Source organism: Rhinoderma darwinii, chromosome 1 (genome assembly GCF_050947455.1).
Source record: "Rhinoderma darwinii isolate aRhiDar2 chromosome 1, aRhiDar2.hap1, whole genome shotgun sequence".
NCBI lineage: Eukaryota > Metazoa > Chordata > Amphibia > Anura > Rhinodermatidae > Rhinoderma > Rhinoderma darwinii.
Window position 1 is genome coordinate 496,064,950 of NC_134687.1, and position 23,649 is coordinate 496,088,598.

Genomic DNA, 23,649 nt, shown 5'->3' on the forward strand with positions numbered 1-23,649 from the left:
CAGTAAATATGGGTTCTTCTCTCAAGTTAAAAATAATGTATTCAGTCATTTCTTAGGCCCCTTGCACACGACCATGCCCGTAATCATGGTCCGTGATTACGGGCACGGCAGACGGCCTTAGACAGCCCTTCGCATTTGCGGGTTGTGTTCCCATTACAAAGTATGAGAGCACGGTCCGTAAAATAAAAAAAATAGGACATGTCCTATTTTTTACGGAAGGTTTCTACGGCACGGACACCTTCCCGTATATATACGGGAAGGTGTCCGTCGGCCATAGAAATAACTGGGTCCGTAATTACGTATGAAATCTACGGTAGTGTGCACGGGGCCTAAGTCGTATCTGTTTCTTGGAAATCTAGGTCACAATCACTATGCCACTTGCTTAGGGGTTGTCACTTAGCTTTTCCCCAGATTCCTAAAAGGGAAATTTACCTAGATATGCAAGTATATCTCCCACTAGTATACTTTTCATTCCTAAGCAATTGCAATTCAGGAATGTAGAAAAGTTTGTTGGACTACTCTAAATTGACAGAGGACAATTAAAAGTTCCATATTTGCTAATAGTTAGGACTATAACAAAATAGGAGCCTTTGTAAAAGAATCAATTAAAGGGTAACTAAACTTGTCATAGTGACATGTCAGAAGTTTTGATCAGTGGGGGTCCGAGCACTGAGACCTCCACCGATCGTTAAAATGAAGCGGTCGGGTGAGCACCGAGCCGCTCTGTTTCTGATCGTCTTTTCTCGGAAAGCCGATGTAACGTTGTATGGGCCCATAGACTTTCTATTGAGTCCGTACACCGTTACATCACCTTTCGAGAAAAGCCAATCAGAAACCAAGTGACTCAGTGCTCACTCGAGCGCTTCTGCTTCTTCGTTTTAGCGATTGGTGGGGGTCTCCGTGCTCGGACCCCAACCGATCAAAACTTCTGAAATGTCACTATGACAGTCAGAAGTTTTCTGAAAGGTTAGTTACTCTTTAATATCTTTAAGTTCCACCTTTAATTTATAGGAAATATTTTATTTTTCAGGGTTCCCCTGAGCAAGCACATAGCAGGAGAATCACAGAGAAACTCGCAACTGAACGGGTGATACTGGAAGAAACTATTGCCAAACTCCGCAGGGTAACTCTCTAGTTTATGGGATTGGCATGATGTATGAGAAAGCACGTATATTACTTAAATGCTATATAAACCTTTAAAAGGCAATTTTTTGTTTTTATAAAAAGGTCATTGTGATTAGTGCAACATTCTAAATAGTTTTTATTAAAACATTTTGAGATACAGCTCTTCTGTATTACTATACATATCAGCAATATCCTTCGCAAAATCCTTCTTCCATCATGTCCGTAAGACTGATGGGTTCAGTGACAGTGGGTCGGATTCACTTGTTATCCATCACATCTAAGTTCATAACTTAAATGTGATAGATTACAGGTGGATCCTGCGTGTCTCGCTGACACTGAACCTGTCAGGTCCACGGGACTGACGGATTCAGGCCATAGAGAGTGATACAGCTCCTCTGTATAGTGAATACAAAAAGTAAAACTAATTTGTAATAAAAACTATTTAGAAAGTTGCACTAATCACACTAATGCACTTTTTTTTTTTAAAAATGAATTGCCCTCCAAAGGTTTACATAGCCTTTAAGGAATATGACACTGTAGGTAGGCCACAAATATGAGCCCTGGCAGTGGAAGAAAAAGATCAGAATTTGGTGAAGCCCAAGAGAAGATATAATATACTGTGAACCACCGCTAGACGGCAATTCACAGTAGGAGCAAAGAACGAAGGAGCAGCGGCGCACACCACTGTTTCTTTAAAACAGCTGATAGACGGCGATGAAGGAACAGCGGCGCTCGTACACCGCTGCTCCTTCATTCCTTGCTGCTACTGTGAATCACCCTCTAGTGGCGGTTTACAGTATTACAGTCTTCTACTCACTTGAATGGGAGAAGGCTGTAATACTGTGAACCATCGCTGGAGGGCAATTCACAATAGGAGCAAGGAATGAAGGAGCAGCTGCGTTGTATCTGGCTGGTTATAAAAATGGGGGGGACCCTTACGTCGTTTAAAAAAAAAAAAAATTATATAAATAATTGACGAAAACTACGTGGGGTCCCTCTCATTTTAATAACCAGCCAGATACAATAAAGCAGCAGCAGCCTAGCATTGCCAGGGTGGGAAGGCCCACGGTTTTTGTCCATTCCCAGCCTGATAATACCAGCCTTCGGCCACCCCTGTGCCTGACCGTCACTAAAGATGGACGGGTACTGGATCTTAATTGGCTCTTCCCGATACCCCTGGTGGCGGTGGGTACCGGGGCAATAATGGGGAGTTAGTGCTAGCCTTTTTACTGGCTAACACTAAGCCCCGCCTTAGTAATGGATGTTGTCAAACAGACTGCCATTACTAAGGCGCTAATAAAGTATTAAAAAACAGAGACATAACTCATTTTTTTGGCGCTGATTTTGATGCGGAAACCACGTTGGAATCAGCGCCATAAAACCCCCGAAATCGCGCCGCATTGATTTCAATGGGAGGCAGAGGAGTTTACTTCCTGGGCGGCTTTTGCTCGCTCGCGGGGAAAAAAAGTGGCATGTTCTTTCTTGCTGCTGCTTCCGCCTCTGACCTCCCATTAAAGTGAAAGGGAAGAAGGAAAAAACTGCGGTGCTAGCTTCCGTGCGTTTTTCGTGCCATTTTTGCCCGAGGTCCTTGCATTAGCTTCAATGGCCACAGGCGAAAACAGTTCAAAATCTGCCTCAAAATTCCTTAAGGAATTCTGAGTCAGATGCTAAAAACTCTGTGTGAACAGGGCCTAAGGGTGTATTCACACAGTGCGGTTTTGCTGCATTTTTCAGCCACCGCCGAAAACCACATCCAAAAATGCATTTTTATCACAATTTTTTTGATGCTGCGCGGCAAAAACCGCACTGGGTGTATACACCCTAATAAAATATATATATATATTATTTTTTTTTTTAAATAAAAACTCCCCCACACAACCCTCGGTAATCATTTTATTAAAAAAAACAAAACATGGATCATCGAAGTAGTCCAACGAATCTACAACATAGTCCAAATGGTCCAGTGGAACCTGCAAAACAAAAAAATAAACTTCGTAATATGAAAAATAAAAATCTTATACTCACCTACAGCAGACTTCTGTCTTCTCCCCTGCACCACAATATAAAGTAGGAGCCAATGAAAAATAATTCCCTTAGGGTACGTTGACACGGTGCTAAAAAAAAACCGACATATAAACGTGTCAAATACACTAGCGTTTCTTGTGAAGCGCCTTTTAAAGTACAGGTGTTTTTTACATGTTTTTCTCGTGTTTTTTTGTGAGTGCATATTGCAAGTTTTTTTGCACGGAATTAGGACTCCCATTGACTATGGGAATATTTGGCGTGTTTTACGCACCAAAGAATTAATCCAATGCTTTTTTACGCAACACGTTTTTTTAAAACGCTTGCGTAAAAAAGCGCATTTTATGCACTAACGGATTGCTTTCCCATTGATGTAAATAGGAAGCCTAATCAAGCATTTTTGCGCCAAAAAACGCGTCAAATACACGCCGTGTGAACTGCCAACTGAAAAGTAATTCACCACAGGGTCTTCCGTCTTGACTTTTATCATTCTCAGCCTTTTGGTGTGTCCTATAGCTGCTGCCAGCTGCCATTGTAAAATCACTCCCAAAATGAAAGCTGGGCAATGCTTGAGAATTTCAAAACACCTCTTCCTGGCTTGTAGCCAAAAATAGGGAGGGGGATGAATCTCCCTCACATTTACAGCAGATGTGAGTCAGGTTGCTTTGCCTGATTCCCCTTTCTGTAATTCTGGGACGTGCTCCCTTTGGTGGCCAAAATAGGAAAAGATGTCAAATTATTATTTAATTTGTAATACTTCCCACCTTGTGGAAGGAAAAAAAAAATACACGAAAAAAACGAAAAAAATATAATAAATATAAGTAACTTAATAAAAAAAAAATTTTAATTTGCGACACATTCCCTTTAAGGATTTGCCTAGTGGATACACATGGTACTGCATTTATTTGCTCCGCATTTGAAAATCTCCCTCGCCCAATCACCAGAAACATGGCATTAGGTCCAGTACAAAAATGGATTAAAATGCAAAGGCTGACGCCATATGACTATGTAATACTTAATTCCTACATGCCCAACAGCCCATATTATTCAAGATCCAAATGCCAAAGTGCAAGCTCCAGCAGCAATGGATGAAGGTCTTTAGAGTACCTAAAAAGCATGTAAATGGACTCAAATTTTTTTACTAGATAACATGGAATGGATCACAGACAAAATTTGTTTTTTGTTTTTCTAAACTTATCTTCCTGATTCATATTAGTCTAATATCCTGGAAAGCATATATTGTGTCTGTAAGAATTTAGCTTTTTTATCTTATTATCGTAGGATGTAGCATGTGAAGAAGAGAGATTGTCACTTAGGAGATCTCAGTACAGGGAAGCAGAACAGCTGTTTAATGATGTTCTGCAGCAGAAAAAGGTAAATAATTTCTCCTGCTGGTTTCTAGGTTTCACAGCCTGAATAGCGAATACAACTTGGTTTTTTTTTCACCCCTAGTTTAGCTCCTTGGTAGAGGATACAAAGTGACATAAAGATCTTCCTTCGATATATGGGATTTTCTTATGTACATTCTGCTGCTTTATATATAAAATAAAGAGATTCTTTGTTTTCTTAACTTTAAAGAGCGTCTGTCACCACATTATAAGTGCCCTATCTCCTACATAATGTGATTGGCGCTGTAATGTAGGTAACAGCAGTGTTTTTTACTTAGAAAAACGATCTATTTTCACCAAGTTATGAGCGCTTTTAGCTTTATGCTAATGACTTTCTTAATGCCCAACTGGGCGTGTTTTTACTTTTGACCAACTGGGCGTTGTAAAGAGAAGTGTATGATGCTGACCAATCAGTGTCATACACTTCTCTTAATTCATTTACTCTGCACATAGTCATCCTGCGTTGTTCACTATGTGCTGTCACATACTCACACATTAACGTTACTGAAGTGTCTTGACAGTGAATAGACATCACCTCCAGCCAGGACGGGATGTCTATTCACAATCCCGACACTTCGGTAACGTTTGTGTGGGACTTACAGCACAGCACATCGAGATCACGTTGTGCTGTCATTTACAGCGTGATCTCGCGAGATTACGCTTTCTGTGCTGTAAGTCCCGCACAAATGTTACTGAAGTGTCGGGATTGTGAATAGACATCCCGTCCTGGCTCGAGCTGATGTCTATTCACTGTCAAAACACTTCAGTAACGTTAATGTGGGTGTATGTGACTGCACATAGTGAACAACGCAGGATCACTATGTGCAGAGTAAATGAATGGAGGGAAGTGTATGATGCTGATTGGTCACTGATTGGTCAGCGTCATACACTTCTCTCCACAACGCCCACTTGGTCAAAAGTAAAAACACGCCCAGTTGGGCATTAAGAAAGTCATTAGCATAAAGCTAAAATTGCTCATAACTTGGTGAAAATAGATCGTTTTTCTAAATAAAAAACACTGCTGTTACCTACATTACAGCGCCAATCACATGATGTAGGAGATAGGGCACTTATATTGTCGTGACAGAGCCTCTTTAATATTGTGAAATCTTGAAAGTTTGAGAAATTGCTTATATTGATGTGTCCCATCTCTGTAAGGGGCTGTGTACAGAAGTATGCGTCAGATTGAGCATCACTATAGCCCTCATTGATGTTCTTAAGACTTTTGCCCTTTAAGGTCAGATTACTTGCTACATCTGCTCAGTTACATCACCACACATAGACTGTAAAATTTAAATCTGACATACGGTGAAAGATTATATGCTCTGTTTGTGATAGGAAGCTTATCATGAGCTGCAATCCCTTCGTGATTTACTAGAGAGTACTCAGAAAGAAGTTGTGAAAATGGATTCACGTGTGAGGGAGAGCGAGATCACAGAGGAGGACGTCAGGTAAGAAGTAAAAAGTCACAAATAATAAGTCAAAATGAAATATAAGGTATATGAGTTCGGTATCCATATGGCCTGTAGTAAGCTCATTTTCTGGCCGCATACAGTACCTGAACAGCCTGATCTAATGATGGAGTTGGGAGAGTTAGGTTATGTATGACATTAAAGAGGACCTGTCACTAGGTCATATAAATTTAACTGGTTTACTGACCTGAATAGCACTTTCTCCCTAAATCCAGTGCTGTTGTTTTTTTCCTAGAACCACCCCGTTCCAGAAATATGGTCCACTCTTGTGTTGGCTTCGCCTATGCTAATTTGCTGTAGTTAGCTAACAGGGCATGAACCATCCTCAAGCTGCCTCTTTCTGATTGGTCAGTGTAACATCTATGGCCGGGGGCCGTAGTTCAGACTTACCCTCTGACGTCCCCGGCCATGGACATCTGTCTTCTCGGCGTCAGCTCGCTCCATGGAGACGCCAGCACTCACTTCCGGGTCCACGGACTGTTTCCCGCAGGGCGCGCGCGCCCGTGCGTACATGGCCTTAAAGGGCCAGTACACGTCCAGCTGTCATCAACCAATAATTAGCCCAAATGGCTGCTGGACTATAATAAGGGGCTCTGCCCACTTGTTCCTTGCCTGTGCTTTGTTGTATACCTAAGTTTGTCTTGCAAATGGTCTCCCAGTGTTTTCCAGTTCCCAGTGTTACCCGTTCCTACTGCCTGTACCCTGTATCCCATGCTATTGTATCTACTGAGAAAGTCAAGTCGTGTCCTCCGCTGCATCCTCTGTGCCACCTGCTGTGAAAGTCAAGTCGTGCTTCCGCTACTGTTTACATTGCCTCAGGTACCCGTCCTGGACTATAGACATTGTTTTGTACCTTGTTGGCCAGCTGCTACCCCGCTACGCGGTACGGCCCAGTGGGTCCACACCCTGCGCCGTGATAGTACGCTCAGGCCATGGACCCCGCTGGCCAAGTCAAGGGCCTGTCATCCTCCCAAGCCATGCAGGCGGACCTGCAGGATCTGCAAGCACGACAGGATCAACTCCTTGTGGCAGTAGACTCCATGGCACAGCAGCTTGGGGCGCTAGCTACGTCCTTCACTGCCCCTATTCAAGATCCTCTGATCGACCCTCCTGCTACACCTCCTGGCAGCCTCGGTTCGGACACTCGGTTCTCGCTGCCATTGCCACCTTGGTTCCATGGAGACGCAAGTTCCTGCAGGGGGTTTCTGAACCAATGCCATATCCACTTCACTCTGCACGCCCGAGGATTCCCTTCGGACGGAGCCAGGATCGCCTTCATTATATCTCTACTTGCCGGCTAGGCCCTGGCGTGGGCGAATCCGATCTGGGAACGACAGGGACCCGAGACTTCCAGGGGTTCGTGCGGTTGTTCCGTTCCGTATTTGAGGAGCCTGGACTAGTCTTTTCGGCAGCCACTGCTATCTTTAACCTTTGCCAGGAGGACGCCTCCGTGGGCGAATACACTATCCAGTTCCGGATTCTGGCAGGAGAATTGTCCTGGAACAATGAGGCTTTGGTAGCATCCTTCTGGCATGGCTTATCGGCCAAGATCAAGGACGAACTTGCTGCTCGAGATCTACCCGCTGCCTTGGACGACCTGATTCTACTGGCTACTCGAGTGGACATAAGGCTCAGGAAGAGATCTCAAGAGATTCTACAGGAGAGACGGCTTCCTAGACTGGCGCCCAACTTCCAGCAACCCCTCTTGCCTTGTTCTTCTGCTGCGCCCGAGGTTCCGATGCAGGTGGGGCGGCTTAAACTGTCCCTTCAAGAGAAACAGCGCAGGCGCACCTCTGGACTCTGTCTATATTGCGGCCTCGCTGGCCATGTCGTGCGTCTGTGTTCCCAGAGGCCAAAGAAACCCCAAAGCCTGGAATTGGTTGGAGAGACAACCCTGGGCGGTACAGCATTTAATAGAGAACTCTCCTCCAAACTGTTCATTCCTGTGACCATCGTCGCTGGCGAGAGACCTCATCCAGTCTCTGCCTTCCTGGACTCTGGCTCCGCAGCCAATTTCATCTGCCAAGACCTTGTGGATCTTCTTCAATTGCCCACTGTTTTGCTGGAGAGACCGTTGATCGTTGCCTCGGTAGATGGACTGCATTTGCCTAACCCAGTGTTGTCTGTGACCAAGCCATTAACACTTCAAGTGGGAGCTCTTCATTCTGAGCTCATCTCCCTGTATGTCCTGTCCAAGGCCGTCAACCCCGTGCTGCTGGGTTTGCCTTGGCTCCGCCTACACACCCCAGTCCTGGATTGGAACTCCGGAGAGGTTCTCCAGTGGGGTCCCAAGTGTCTCGACCGCTGTCTGGTGCATGTCCATCCGTCCCATCCTTCTCCACATCAGTCATTGGCAGGGTTGCCTCCTTGTTTCTCTCAGTTTGCTGATGTCTTCAACAAGAAGGAAGCAGAGACATTGCCACCACATCGAGCATATGATTGTCCTATCGACTTGGTTCCTGATTCGTCCCCTCCTCGCGGTAGAGTATACCCTCTCTCCTTGCCAGAGACCCAGTCTATGCCAGCCTACATTAAGGAGAATCTGGAGTGGGGCTTCATACAAAAGTCTTCATCCCCGGCCGGAGACTGGTTTTTCTTTGTCAAGAAGAAGGATGGATCCCTCCGACCCTGCATTGACTACCAAGGTCTCAAGCAGATCACGGTGAAGAACAGGTACCCATTGCCTCTGATTTCTGAACTCTTTGATCGTATACGGGGGGGCGAAACATTTTTCCAAGATAGACCTGCGAGGGGCTCACAATCTAATCTGGATCCATCAGGGTGACGAGTGGAAGACTGCAATTAACACACGTGATGGACACTACGAATATTTGGTCATGCCCTTCGGCCTGTGTAACGCGGTGTTTCAAGAATTTGTCAATTACATTTTTTGTGATCTCCTCTATGTCTGTGTTGTGGTGTATCTCGATGATATTTTGATTTTTTTCCCCAGATCTTGTGATTCATCAGGGTCATGTCCGCCAGGTGTTCCTTAGATTTAGGGAGAATCATCTTTACGCCAAGTTGGAGAAGTGCGTGTTCCAAGAGAAGTCTCTACCATTCCTGGGCTATATCATCTCTGATCAGGATCTCAAAATGGACCCAGAGAAGGTCAAGGCTGTCCTGGAGTGGCCACGTCCCCAAGGCTTAAGGGCCATACAACGCTTCCTGGAATTGGCCAACTTCTATAGACTGTTCATTCCCAACTTCTCTTCTTTGACAGCCCCCATCTCTACCCTCACTAAAAAGGGTATGAATGCCAAGGTATGGACTCCAGAGGCATAAGTCGCATTGAAAACCTTAAAAAAGGCTTTCACGTCAGCCTTTATTCTTCATTATCCTGATGTATCCCTACAGTTTTCGTTAGAGGTGGACGCCTCCTCTGTTGGTGCTGGTGCCCTTTTGTTCCAGAGAGGTTCGAAAGGCAAGACGGTAGTATGTGGTTACTACTCCAAGCTGTTTTCTTCCGCAGAGCGCAACTACTTGATTGTGAATCGGGAGTTACTGGCCATCAAGCTTGCCCTGCAGTAGATGGCTACTAGAAGGCGCAGCTCATCCTATCCTGGTCTTCACAGACCACAAGAACCTGACCTATCTACAGATGGCTCAATGGCTGAATCCTCGTCAAGCCAGGTGGTTATTGTTTTCTGCACGGTTCCTGTTCGATCTCCATTACCGATCTGCAGACAAGAATGTGAGTGCCGATGCCTTGTCTAGGTCTTTTGAAACAAAGGACACTGTGGAGTCTCCACAGAATATTATCGATCCTCCCTGCATCTATTCTGTTAACCCTCTGCAAGATAGAGACATTCCTCCAGGAAGAACTTTTGTACGTCTGGCTGACAGAGGAAGAATTCTTCGCTGGGGTCACAGTTCCAAGCTGGCAGGTCATGCGGGTGCCCGTAAGACCCGAGACCTAATTGCTCGTCAGTTCTGGTGGCCGACGCTGCCCAAAGACGTCATGGACTTTGTCTCCTCCTGTACGGTGTGTGCAGCAAACAAAGTTGCCCACTTCAGACCAGCTGGTCTACTTCAACCACTGCCTGTGCCTGATGCCCCATGGCGACATATTGCAATGGACTTTGTCACAGATCTGCCTCTCTCTGCGGGATGCAGTGTGATCTGGTTGGTGGTGGATCGTTTTTCTAAAATGGCTCATTTTGTTCCCCTGACTGGACTGCCTTCTGCTGCTCGACTGGCTGATTTCTTCGTTCAACACATCTTTTGCCTGCATGGCTTGCCTCTGCATATTGTCTCGGATCGAGGGGTCCAGTTCACCTCAAAGTTCTGGAAAGCACTCTGCGGTCTCCTCGATGTAAAGTTGGACTTCTCCTCAGCTTATCATCCTCAGTCCAATGGACAAGTCGAGAGGGTTAACCAAATCATGGAGAACTATCTGCGGCACTTTGTCCCCAGACGACATGATGACTGGGTGCAGCTGCTCCCATGGGCGGAGTTCTCCTATAATAACCATACCAGTGAGTCCACCACCTCCAGTCCGTTCTTCATCATCTACGGCCAACATCCTCGAATACCTCTGCCTGTCTCTACTATGTCCCAGGTGCCTGCAGCCGACTCTACCTTCAGGGACTTCCTGCAGATATGGCAGCAGACACGATCTTCTATTCTGCTGGCGGTGGACTGCATGAAGAGAAAGGCAGACACTAGAAGACGAGAACCTCCCCAGTTTCTTCCAGGTACAAAGGTCTGGCTGTCTTCCAGGAATATCCGGCTGAGGGTGCCATCTTTTAAGTTTACTCCCAGGTTCCTTGGACCCTTCGAGATTCTTGTACAGATAAATCCTGTGTCATACAAGCTTCGACTGCCTCCTACCCTCAAGATCCCTAACGCCTTCCATGTCTCCTTGCTGAAACCCGTGGTCCTGAACCGCTACGCTAGGACTCCTAGTTCCGCAGTGGCTCTTGGCGGTTCATTTGGAACTTTCGAAGTGAGGGAGATCCTGGCCACCAAGAAAGTGGGAGGAAGGACGTTTTATTTTGTGGATTGGAGGGGATTTGGTCCAGAGGAGAGGTCTTGGGAGCCAGAGGACAACATCGATGCCCCTGTCCTCATGAAGAAATTTCTCTCCCTCTCTGGTCCCAAGAAGAGGGGGCATAAGAGGGGGGGGGATACTGTAACGTCTATGGCCGGGGGCCGTCGTTCAGACTTACCCTCTGACGGCCCTGGCCATGGACATCTGTCTTCTCGGTGTCAGCTCCCTCCAGGAAGACTCCAGCACTCACTTCTGGGTCCTCGGACTGTTTCCCGCAGGGCGCGCATGCGCCCGCGCATGCACGGACTTAAAGGACCAGTATGCGTCCAGCTGTCATTAACCAATAATTAGCCCAAATGGCTGCTGGACTTCAATAAGGGGCTCTGCCCACTTGTTCCTTGCCTGAGCGTTGTTGTATACCTAAGTTTGTCTTGCAAATGGTCTCCCAGTGTTTTCAAGTTGCCAGTGTTACCTGTTCCTGCTGCCTGTACCCTGTATCCCGTGCTATCGTATCTACTGAGAAAGTCAAGTCGTGTTTTCCGCTGCATCCTCGGTGCCACCTACTGTGAAAGTCAAGTCGTGCTTTCGCTACTGTCTACATTGCCTCAGGTACCCGTTCTGGACTATAGACATTATTTTGTACCTTGTTGGCCAGCTGCTACCCCGCTATGCGGTACGGCCCAGTGGGTCCACACCCTGTGCCGTTACAGTCAGCATCAGAGGCAGGGAAGCTTGCTCCACCCAGTTGGCTAACTGCAGCAAATTAGCATATCGGGAGCCAACACAACAGAATGCCATATCTCTGGAACAATGGTGCCCGGTCCAGGGAAAAACATGCAGCACTATTCGGGTCAGTAAACCAGCTCAACTTATACGCCTAGTGAGAAGTCCTCTTTAATATGGAGTAGATAGCAAATATTCCTGACCAGCCAGAGCTCTATCATACACTGGAATATGACTTGTGTAATCCCGCTTGAAATGCATAGAGACCTTTTCTTTTAGGATTAATAACATTCTGATCTCAGTGGTATAGATGTTTTACGTAACTTAGAATTTTAACAAGATACATATTGTAATCTCCTTTGCTGTCTATAGGCGTGAACTAGTGATCCTGGAGTACAAACGCAGCGAGTACGTGAAGGAACTGCAGGAACTAGAGCTAGAACTGGAATCTATACGACAGCAGTGCTCCACTACTCACAGCAGCCAAGTAGCCAGCTTCCAGTACGAGGTAACCCTCATTAATGAAACATTATATATTATTAGTAATACACTTTATAATAAGATAACATAGCCAGCATAGTCCAGGCTTTTACTTTTCTTGCTCAAATTAATCATATGTTAAATAAGTAGTGCAGACTGTATATCTATTAAGACCTTAGTTGCCATTGTTATTTCCTCCCAAATAGATCTCCTCTTTGAAAACGGAGAGAGATGAGTTAAAGGCACATCTGCGACATCTGGAGGGTAGCCTGACATTTATGGAGAGGCAGGAACTAGAACGTCAACTAAATAATGCAAAGTCAGAACTGTCCTCCGAGCAACGAACATCCAGAGCAAAGATAGAGAAGCTGCATGAGGTAAGCTGAACAGAAAATAATGCAGTTTTTTTGGAAATAATAGCACATCTCAAATACGAAAGTTTGGCCAGCATGACTTTTCGAATAATAAAAAAAATTTGTGTCACAATTTTAAGGCTCAGAATAGTAAATGCAGAGACCTTATGTGTGTGAGGCCCAAATTACACTTTGCAGTTTTGATTAGTTTCCTTCTGTGCATTTTTTAGACAAAAGATGGAGTGGAATCTAAAACGAGGAGAAGTATAATTGAAATCTTTATGGGTATTCTGTTTTTTTCAGATCCATTTCTAATTTTGGCTACAACAAAATAAATTCACATATCAAAGTGCTTGGCTTCTAATGAATTTAATATTTCTTTTAACCCCTATACGACGAAGGACGGATATATCCGTCTTATGCAGGTGCTGGTTCCCGCATAAGGACGGATATATCCGTCCTCTGAGCGCCCCCGAAGCACTTTCTGACTCCGGCAGTTTAACCCATTAGATGCCGCTGTCAATAGCTACAGCAGCATCTAATGTGTTTGACAGAGGGAGGGAGCTCCCTCTGTCACCCCATCGGCGCCCCCGCAAAGAAATCACACGGCGCCGTCGGGCTTCCATGGCAGCCGGGGGGCTAACAAAGGCCCCGAGGTCTGCCTTCAGCAACTGCCAGAGGCATGGCCTAATAGATTGCCTGTCAGTTTTAGTTTTAAAAACGTCTGAAAATACGGAGCTGTCTTCATGGTGAAGTCCCATAGTGGGATAAAAAAAAAAAAAGTAAAGCAGTTAAATAAAGTTTATGAAAAAAATAAAATAAAGATTAGTCGAAATAAAATAAAACCACTTTTTTCCCCAAAAAGTGGTTTTATTTTGTAAAAGTGTCAAAACAAATAACACATACACATATATGGTATCCCCGTGATCGCAAGGACTCGAACAATAAAATGAACACATTAATTAAACCGCCGGATGAACGGCGTCCAAAAAAACCGAAAAAAACAAGGCAAAATTCTTTCTTTTCTCCCATTCCCTCATAAAAAATTAAATAAAAGTTAATCAATAAGTCCCATGTACCCCAAAATAGTACTAATGAAAACTACACCTTGGTGTGCAAAAATGAAGCCCACATACGGCCACATTGACGGAAAAATAAAAAAGTTACGGCTCTTTGAATGCGGCGATGCAAAAACAAGTAATTATTTTCTAAAAGGGTTTTTATTGTGCAAAAGTAGGAAAACATAAAACCTTTACATATTTGGTATCCCCTTAAACGTGCCGACCCATAGAATAAAGTTAACATGTTATTTACGCTGCATAGTAAACGGCATAAATTTATAACGTGAAAATCAATGCTGGAATAGCTGCTTATTTTCAATTCTCTCCTAAAATAAAGGTAATAAAAGTTAATCGATATCTTATATGCAACCAGAAATGGTGCAACTGGTCCCGCAAAAAACAAGCCTTTATACGGCTTAGTCGACGGAATAAAAAAAACTCTTGCGACCGTGAGAAAACAAAAAATAATCCTTGGTCATTAACGCGCAAAATGGGCTAGTCATTAACCCTTTCAGGACCAAGCTCATTTTGGCCTTCAGGACCAGCCCCATTTTTTCAAATCTGACATGTGTCAATTTATGTGGTAATAACTCTGGAATGCTTTTGCCTATCCAAGCGATTCTGAGATTGTTTTCTCGTGACATATTGTACTTTATGTTAGTGGAAAAATTTGGTCAATAAATTCATTGCTTATTTGTGAAAAACACCAAAATTTAGAGAAAATTTGCAAAAATTATGATTTTTCTAATTTTAAATGTATCTGCTTGTATAACAGATAGTAATACCACACAAAATATTTACTATCACATATTCCATATATCTACTTTATATTTGCATAGTTTTTTTAACATTATTTTATTTTTCTAGGACGTTACAAGGCTTAGAACTTTAGCAGCAATTTCTCACATTTTCAAGAAAATTTCAAAAGGCTATTTTTACAGGGACCAGTTCAGTTCTGAAGTGGCTTTGAGGGCCTTATGTACTAGATAGACCCCATAAATCACCCCATATTAAAAACTGCACCCCTCAAAGTATTCAAAACAGCATTCAGAAAGTTTCTTAACCCTTTAGGCGCTTTACAGGAATTAAAGCAAAGTAGAGGTTTAATTTACAAATTTTATTTTTTTTGCTGAAATTCATTTGTAATACATTTTTTTCTGTAACACAGAAGGTTTTACCAGAGAAATGCAACTCAATATTTATTGCCCAGATTCTGCAGTTTTTAGAAATATCTCACATGTGGCTCTAGTGTGATAATGGACTGAAACACCGGCCTCAGAAGCAAAGGAGCACCTAGAGGATTTTGGGGCCTCCTTTTTTTAGAATATATTTTAGGCACCATGTCAGGTTTGAAGAGGTCTTGTAGTGCCAAAACAGTGGAAATCCCCCAAAAGTGACACGGTTTTGGAAACTACACACCTCAAGGAATTTATCTAGGGGTACAGTTAGCATCTTGACCCCACATGTCATTTGGTATATTTATTGGAGTTTGTCTGTGAAAGTGAAAATCTACTTTTTTTCTGAAAAAATATTTAAAAAAATAATATTTGCAAGGAATAAATATTAAAAAGCACCCCAAAACTTGTAAAGCTACTTCTCCCGATTACGCCAATACCCCATATGTGGTACTAAATGGCTATTTGGACCCACGGCAGAGCTCAGAAGGGAAGGAGCGCCATTTGGATTTTGAAGCGCAGATTTTGCTGGATTGGTTTTCAGTGCCATGTCGCGTTTGCAACGCCCTGGAGGGAGCAAAACAGTGGAATCCCCCCAAAAGTGACCCCATTTTGAAGACTACACCCCTCAAGGAATTTTTCTAGGGGTATAGTTAGCATTTTGACCCCACCGTTTTTTTTGCTGAATTTAGTGGAATTAGGCCGTGAAAATGAACATCTACTTTTTTCTGAAAAAACATAGAAATGTTTCATTTTTACAATGAATAAAGGAGAAAAATCACCCCAAAATTTGTAAAGCAATTTGTCCTGATTACAGCAATACGCCATATGTGGTAATAAACTGCTGTTTGGACCCACGGCAGGACTCAGAAGGGAAGGAACAATATTTGGCTTTTGGAGCTCAAATTTAGCTGGAATGGTTTTCGGGTGTCATGTCGCATTTACAAAGCCCCTGAGGTACCAAAACAGTGGAAACCTCCCAAAAGTCCCTTTAGGGGACTGGAACGAGCGATCATTAGGTCGCTGATACAATACACTGCAGTACAAATGTATTGCAGTATAATATCATTTTTACAGGCTCCTGTAACAGCACGATCGCTGTTCCTCTCCGTTAGTCCCGGGTGTCAGCTGTAATACCCAGCTGACACCTGCAGAATATGGAGCGGGCGCAGCGCATGAGCCCGCTCCATATATAACCCCTCGCACCACGACATGCTATTAAGTCGTGGTGCGCGAAAGCGTTAATGCGCAGCGGATGGTTCAAATTGAAAATTAAAATTTTCCGCTGATATGCCATTTTAATGCACAATATGTTGTGCCCAGTTTGTGCCACTAAAGACAAATACCTCATACAATGTTGAGCGGATTCTCCCGGATATAAAATATCATATATGTGGACGTAAGCTGGTGTTTGGGCACGCTGTGGGGCTCAGAAGGGAGGGAGCGCCATTTGGCTTTTGGAGCGCAGATTTTGCTTGGTCACTGTTCTGTTTGGGGTTTTGCTGGTATTTCAATTTATAATGTGGGGGTATGTGTAAACTGGGCAGAGTACATCAGGACATAATAAGAGGTTATAATAATGGGGTAAATAAATAATAATCCGCAGATAGGTGGCCGATGTCGCACTGATAATGGCGCCCGATCTTATATGCTTTTGGACACTGCACAATTTCTGTCGCTATATTCTGAGAGCCAGAACTTTTTTTATTTTTTCTCCACCGGAGCTGTGTGAGGGCTTATTTGATGCGGGACAATCAGTAGTTTTCATTGGTACCATTTTAGGGTACATGTGATTTTTTTAAATTAATTTTTATTCGATTTTTTTGGCAAGCAAAGTGACAAAGAAACATAAATTCTGACAATGTTTTTTGGCTTTTTTTTTACAATGGTCACCGTGCGCTATAAATGACATTTTACTTTATTCTGCGGGTCGATACGATTAAGGCGATACCATATGTATATAGTTTTTTTATGGTTTGTGGCGTTTGCGCAAAAAAAATCACTTTTCGATAAAATTATTTCCTTTTTTGTGTCACCATATTCTGAGAGCCATAACTTTTTTATTTTTCAGCCAAAAAAGCTGTGTAAGGGCTTGTTTTTTGCGGGACGGGTTGTAGTTTTTTATTTGTATTATTTTGGGGTACATGCGACTTTTTGATCACTTTTTATTCTATATTTTGGGAGGGTTGATGACCAAAAAATAGTGATTCTGACATTGTTTTTTAATTATTTTTTTTGCGGTGTTCACCGTGCGGGAAAAATAACGTATCATAAACTGTCAGTGTGACGCTGAGTCACACTGACAGGAAGCTTATGAGGACCGGCCTCCGGCTGGTTCTCATAGGCTGCCGGCTGTTGTATGGCCTCCGGTTTTGCCTTATAACCGACTGCAGCACCCGCAATCGGTACTCGGGAAAGTTTGTTGTAGCAACAAACTTTCCAGTTTGTTATAGTAACAAACTTTCCAGTTCGCTGCTACAACAAACTTTCCATGCGATCACATGACCGGGACCTGAACCAATTAGGTCCCGATCATATCTCCGGGACCAGAGGCAGGGACGGCCGACAGCGGAGAGTCACCCGCGAGCCGCCCGGGGGCCGTGCACATGGCCGCGGCCATTATTTTCTGAGGTCCAGGCTCCTGGGCCATGCACGGACCGTGGAAACCACGGTCGTGTGCATGGCCCCATAGAAATGAATGGGGCCACAATTCTCCCGTGGATTTTCGGGGGAATTGCGGCTGCAAAAGCACGTTCGTGTTCATGGGGCCTTATACCCTTACAGACCTAGTCCTGCTCACAGCTGAGAGGTGGATACCTTTTGTATCCCGAGTAGGCAATCCTCTGTGAGCTAAACAGCATGGACTCTTGGATCCGGAGTCGGGACAGGAGGGAGATTTGTTGATTCCAAAGTATTTGGCTCACAGAAGATTTCCTAGATCCTTGACACTAAGGGTAGGTTTAGATTCTGTGCAGATTCTTATTCACAGCATGCCTATTAAGTCCTGGATTTTGCCAGAAATTCAGCGTAAGTCACGATATGTTTGGACGCTACTTTCGGCATATACATTGGGAAACGCTCTAGACATATACATCTGACGTGCCTATAGACCTCTGTCAGCCAGACATATGCCACAATATTGTACTTTTTCCATACATTTGGCTAGAAAATGTTGGTATAGCACAGTTGACTACACTTTTCATTACAACTGTATGCAGCAAATGTATGTAACTGTATAAGCATCTAGAAAACTGAATTCATTCTCTTCATTATCTGGTGAGCACATTAACCTAATTTTTATAACAGGTAAAAAATTTGATTCTTTTTGCAGAATCTGGAGGAGTGTCAAACTAAACTGGAAGAATCAAGGGCAGATAGTACTGAGAAGCAGGAGAAGAACAGGCAACTTAAGTCACAGCTACGGGAACTTGAAAAGAAGTATGAGACCCAAATCCAGGTAAATTTATTTAAATGCTTACTGGCATTTTATCTCTAACCCCTTCTCCACATTTACAGAATACAGCCCTGGGGACGGTACTTTTATTTTGTTGACAGCGCCTGTAATTTGGTTTTAATATTAGGTCCGATGTTTGATCTTTAGTGGTCTGGTCAAGTAAAAAGTTTTATTTCTCAGTCTTTATAATAGTTGTTTTTGTAGTAAATATTCTACAAACTGTTTCTTAACCTATTCTGTAATTACAGACTCAGGTAGAAGAAGCCAGTGAACAAAAAGAAGCAAACAACCAACAGATTACTGATCTAACTTCTCAGGTCAGGGAACAAAGCACAAGAATTGCTTCACTGGAGAAGATCCTCTCTGAGAAAGAACTGGACCTGCTGAAGATGAGAGATGTTATATCCTCAATAAAAGCTGAGAAGGAATCCCAGATGCTGGCAGCAGAGGCTCTGAAGGATGAACACAATAAGAGATTGGTTGAACTGCAGCTCCGGCATCAGCAAGACAAGGTACACATGGCCATACCCCCAACATGTGGCTTTGGTCATCGGTAACACGCAGTATGTGCCCTGCTCAGACACATGTTCCCATATGTATATAGCATTAAATATTATATTCATTGTATAGTTCATAAAAATTAACGTTTGCCAACTACATGCTGTTAAAATAACAATCCAGTGAATAGTTATGACATTTACTTACATAGTATGGCATCACCTGGTGTACAAGGTGTATAGCAATGTGCACATCTTCCTAATGAGCTGAGTGCTGGTGGGCACGCATGCTCAGTCACTCTCGCCAGTTCTCTGCATTGTGATCCTCTGTTCACTGCAGAGCAGCCTATAGAAATCGCTTTCTGCTTGTCAGGGAAGGAGCAGAGTCTCTGCAGTAGCATGGCAGTATAGCTGAGAAGACTACTTCTTCTCAGCTTGTAATGATTTTAAAGCTCTGCATACTGACAGTGGATATGAGCCCTGCACATGCCCACTCCGTCTTTATTGTTTTATTTTTATTATATTTTCATTGGTTTCCAATGGAGTGTATACTGTAGACGTCCGTGTATATCTCTTCACCACTCTGGATTCCATCTTACCTTTCTACTGGGAAAGTAAGAAAGTACTATATTGTCAGCTGCCATAGGGGGCAGGTGACTGATTCAACTTAGATCCCCTCCCTCAGCAGCACAGATTAGCAGCAGCACCGAGGGGCACACAGGGAAGCAAAAAACATGAGATATGTATTTGTATGCTAGAAACACTGCAAATTACGTTAAAACAGCTATAAACAGCATTTCTTTTAGTATAAAAGTTATTTATTGGATAACCCCTTTAACCATTTATTATTTGAATTATATTAAATATCAGTAATGTTCAATATTTGCCTTACCACACTGGGAAATCAGACAAACGTCTGTGGACTCCTTTACAAATAACTCTGAGCAGTTGTTGATCTGTTTTGGGGTGAACTATTCTTTAATAGTTCTTTAATTCTATAATTTTCAGATATGTCACTAAGATAAAATAAGAATGTAAAATCTGTTTGGGGGCCAGGAATGAAGAACCTACTGATTCCCACAAAGAAGTAGTCCTGGCCAGGACCATTTAGCTCAGATTAGCCCCTGATCTAGTTAGTGCTATAGCTTGGAATAACTGAATTTAGAAACATGTTGAATTCAGTGGCCAGTGGGGGGTGAAGGTCAAAGCTCCCAGACCCCCAACAATTTTATTTTTTAAAGTTTTTAAGTGACATGTCCTACAAATTTAAAATTGGAAAAAATAAATAAACAGCGTTCAGCAATGGGTCAGGGTTGTTCCAGAAAAAATTTATAGTAGTCCCAATTAATATATAAAACACCATAGCTGTGACTGTTATATAATGGGGGAATATTCATAAACACTTAATTAAAATGTCAACTTACTGAACAATTAAACCAAGGATGATATGTATGAAGTATGGGAAAACCTGCATTTTGGGGGCTAAACTTTTGAAATATAAGAATATTTAGATCGGGTCTGATCCACCTGCTATCGATCACATCTAGTTATGAACTTAGATGTAATTGATAACAGCCCAATCCTGCGTGTCAGAGATCTGCTATACTGAACCCGTCAGCGCCGCTGACCTGACGGATACTGGTTTCAGCGCTAGATACAGCTGCTCTGTATACAGGATACAAAGCAGCTGTATCTGAAAAATTATTCTTATAAAAAGTATTTAGAAAGTTGCACCAAACATAATGATATACATTTTTATTAAGAATTTATTTTTTTCAAAGGTGTACATAGCCTTTAAACATACTAAAAGTCAACTCTTCTCCGCCAGTACAAGCAAGAGAAAACAAATACTCTACTGTCAACTGAATTTAGGACTTTTTACAAATCGGCGGGCAGGGTATGGCATAACATAATAAACTAGCAGATACTCACCCCCTGAAGTGCCCCCCACTCCAGTACGGAGGTCTTGTCTTCCGACGCTCCGGTCTCAGAAGTCATACCTTGCGCTGCTGCCGATTTTGTAACATGTTCCCCCCATTTACTTGAGTCCTGTAAGTTTTGATTCGTCAGGGTCAGAGCACTGAGATCCCCACCTATCGCTAAAACGAAGAGGCAGAAGCGCTCAGCCGCTTCGTTTCGGTCCCGCTTTTTACGGAAAGCCGATGTTTCGGAGTACGAGCTCATAGACTTTCTATTAAGCCCATACTCCGAGACATTGATTTCTGGAAAAAGCCGAACAGACACGAAGCGGCTGAGCACTCACATGAGCGTATATGCCGCTTTGTTTTAGCGATTAGTGGGGGTCTCAGTGCTCGGAGCCCCACCAATCATAACTTCTGACATGTCACTATGACATGTCAGAAGTTTGTCAAACGTTTAGTTAAAATTTAATGTTTTAGTCTCTGAAAATTTATTTTACGTGACAGTAGGACTGTGTGGTTTAAAAAAACAAAGCAAAACAACTACACTATTTTGATGGTTATTTTACCACTAAACTTGGCTCTCAATGTACATATTTTAATGCATATATTCATAGTGAAAAATATATAATATATATGAGATTACAAAACTTATCCTTATTTTGCCAGGATCTTCATATTGTGAAATTGAAGGATGAACTCCAAAGCCAAAAACAGAAGGAGATTCAGCAGGTATGTTCATAAATTCTCTGGACAGGGTTAAAGTCTAGAAGTAAGCTACTGTCTCGCCTCATGCACACGACCGTATTTTTTCCCACCCGTAAATACTGGCGTAAATACGGGTCCGGTGTCACACGTATTCCACCCGTTTTGCACCAGTATTTACGAACCCGTGCTCGTAAATATGGGTCCGGTGTCACACGTATTCCACCCGTATTTACGAGCACGTTTTTGGCGGCAAAATAGCACTGCACTAATCGGCAGCCCCTTCTCTCTATCAGTGCAGGATAGAGAGAAGGGACAGCCTTTTCTGTAATAAAAGTTAAAGAAATTCATACTTACCCGGCCGTTGTCTTGGTGACGCGTCCCTCTCTTCACATCCAGCCCGACATCCCTGGATGACGCGGCAGTCCATGTGACCGCTGCAGCCTGTGATTGACCTGTGATTGGCTGCAGCGATCACATGGCCTGAAACGTCATCCAGGACGTCGGGCCGGATGTCGAGAGGGACGCGTCACCAAGGCAACGCGCGGGAGACCGGACTGGAGGAAGCAGGAAGTTGCCGGTAAGTATGAACGTCTTTTATTTTTATTTTTTACAGGTTTATACTGATCGGTAGTCACTGTCCAGGGTGCTGAAAGAGTTACTGCCGATCAGTTAACTCTTTCAGCTCCCTGGACAGTGACTATTTACTGACGTCGCTTAGCAACGCTGCCGTAATGACGGGTGCACACATGTAGCCACCCGTTATTACGAGAGCTCCATAGACTTCTATGGACTGTCCGTGCCGTTATTACGGCCAGAAATAGGACATGTTCTATCTTTTTTAACGGAACGGGCACCTTCCCGTGAGAAAACGGGAAGGCACCCATCGCCAATAGAAGTCTATGAGCCCGTTATTACGGGTCGTGATTACGACCCGTAATAACGGGAGTTTTTACGGTCGTGTGCATGAGGCCTTAGCTTGCTCAAAAAACCACAAACTTACACAGATATTATTAGATAATTAAAGCGTACCTAACTTTTCAGGTGTCTGTTCAGAAAAAGCTGTCACGTGTGTACATGAGGAATAACACTATTTCTGTCCATTATATGATTTGTATGTAGCATTATTTAGAGGTTTTCCCACTCTGCAGGGTATATCTTTAACTCTCATTTGTCTCAAAGCTAGTGGGCGGAGCCTAACGGCTATATATATATATATATATATATATATATATATATATATATATGTATATATATAAAAGCTGCAGTAGTAGGGAGGACATTGTACAGCAGTAATGAGTAGTGTAGCTAAGAATCCAGCACTAGGGTGAGATTTACATTTACCAGCAGCGCCTCTGTGTGTGTTTCTCTCTGCTCCAACTTCCTCAACCCTGCTTACCCCTCCCACCTCTGTAGACTTACATGCAGCGTGTGTTGCTGAGTCACACTCTCTCTCTCTGCTCCCCCCTCTCTTCCCCATAGAAAGTTTCAGGACTGTGGGGTATGTGGACCTACTGGGTAGCAGCTGGCCAAACAAGAGTCAAAGTTAGTCTTTAGGACAAGAGTACCTGGATAGAAGACTTGGCAGACACTAGACTTGGCAGACGCTAGACTTGGCAGACGCTAGACTTGGCAGACGCTAGACTTGGCAGACGCTAGACTTGGCAGACGCTAGACTTGGCAGACGCTAGGCTTGGCAGACGCTAGCCTTGACTGACACTTGGCTTGACTGACACTTGACACAGAAGTAGCATATTCGTCTGGCCCCAGGGGCCGGCACGTGCACCGAGCATAGATGGTGAACTCGACTACGACACTTGACTTCGTACTGGACCAAAACACAATTACTGGATACGGGATACAGGAATACGGGAAAACAGGATACAGCTAAGAAACCATTTTCAGAACAAACATGGGTAGACACAACAACGCTCAGGCAAGGAGGAAGAGGGCAGAGTCCTTTTTAAAGTCCAGGGTGCGTTGGGATTGGGTAGGGACAATTTTACTGGTGCCCTTTAAGGCCAGGAACGAGCGTGCGCGCACACCCTAGGGGAAGCAGTGGAGAGATGCAGCAGTGTGTGTCGGCGTCTCCAGTGAGGCAAGGCAAGCTCTGAGTGTCCTGTGGTCGCTTCCGGTGAGTAGAACATGCCAGCGGTCAGAGACCGCAGGCATAACAGAAAGTTAGAGCAGGCAGTAAAGGGACACACCCCCTTCCCTTCTGCAGCTTGTCTGTAACCGGGGACGGCCTATGCTTTACAACAGGAGGTGGACAGCAGATTACA

The 23,649-nt window shown here is 43.7% G+C and overlaps 1 protein-coding gene across 4 annotated transcripts in view; it reads left to right on the forward strand.

Moving 5' to 3' along the window:
* Positions 1-23,649, forward strand: part of LOC142659482 (uncharacterized) — a 143,102-nt gene that overhangs the window by 59,105 nt on the left and 60,348 nt on the right. For all 4 annotated transcript variants that reach the window (XM_075835675.1, XM_075835658.1, XM_075835666.1 and 1 more), the window contains 8 exons: positions 1,031-1,123; positions 4,429-4,521; positions 5,874-5,986; positions 12,096-12,231; positions 12,410-12,580; positions 18,124-18,249; positions 18,495-18,758; positions 21,332-21,394. In XM_075835675.1, coding sequence (XP_075691790.1) covers positions 1,031-1,123; positions 4,429-4,521; positions 5,874-5,986; positions 12,096-12,231; positions 12,410-12,580; positions 18,124-18,249; positions 18,495-18,758; positions 21,332-21,394 — 1,059 coding nt within the window. The remainder of the gene's footprint in view (positions 1-1,030; positions 1,124-4,428; positions 4,522-5,873; positions 5,987-12,095; positions 12,232-12,409; positions 12,581-18,123; positions 18,250-18,494; positions 18,759-21,331; positions 21,395-23,649) is intronic.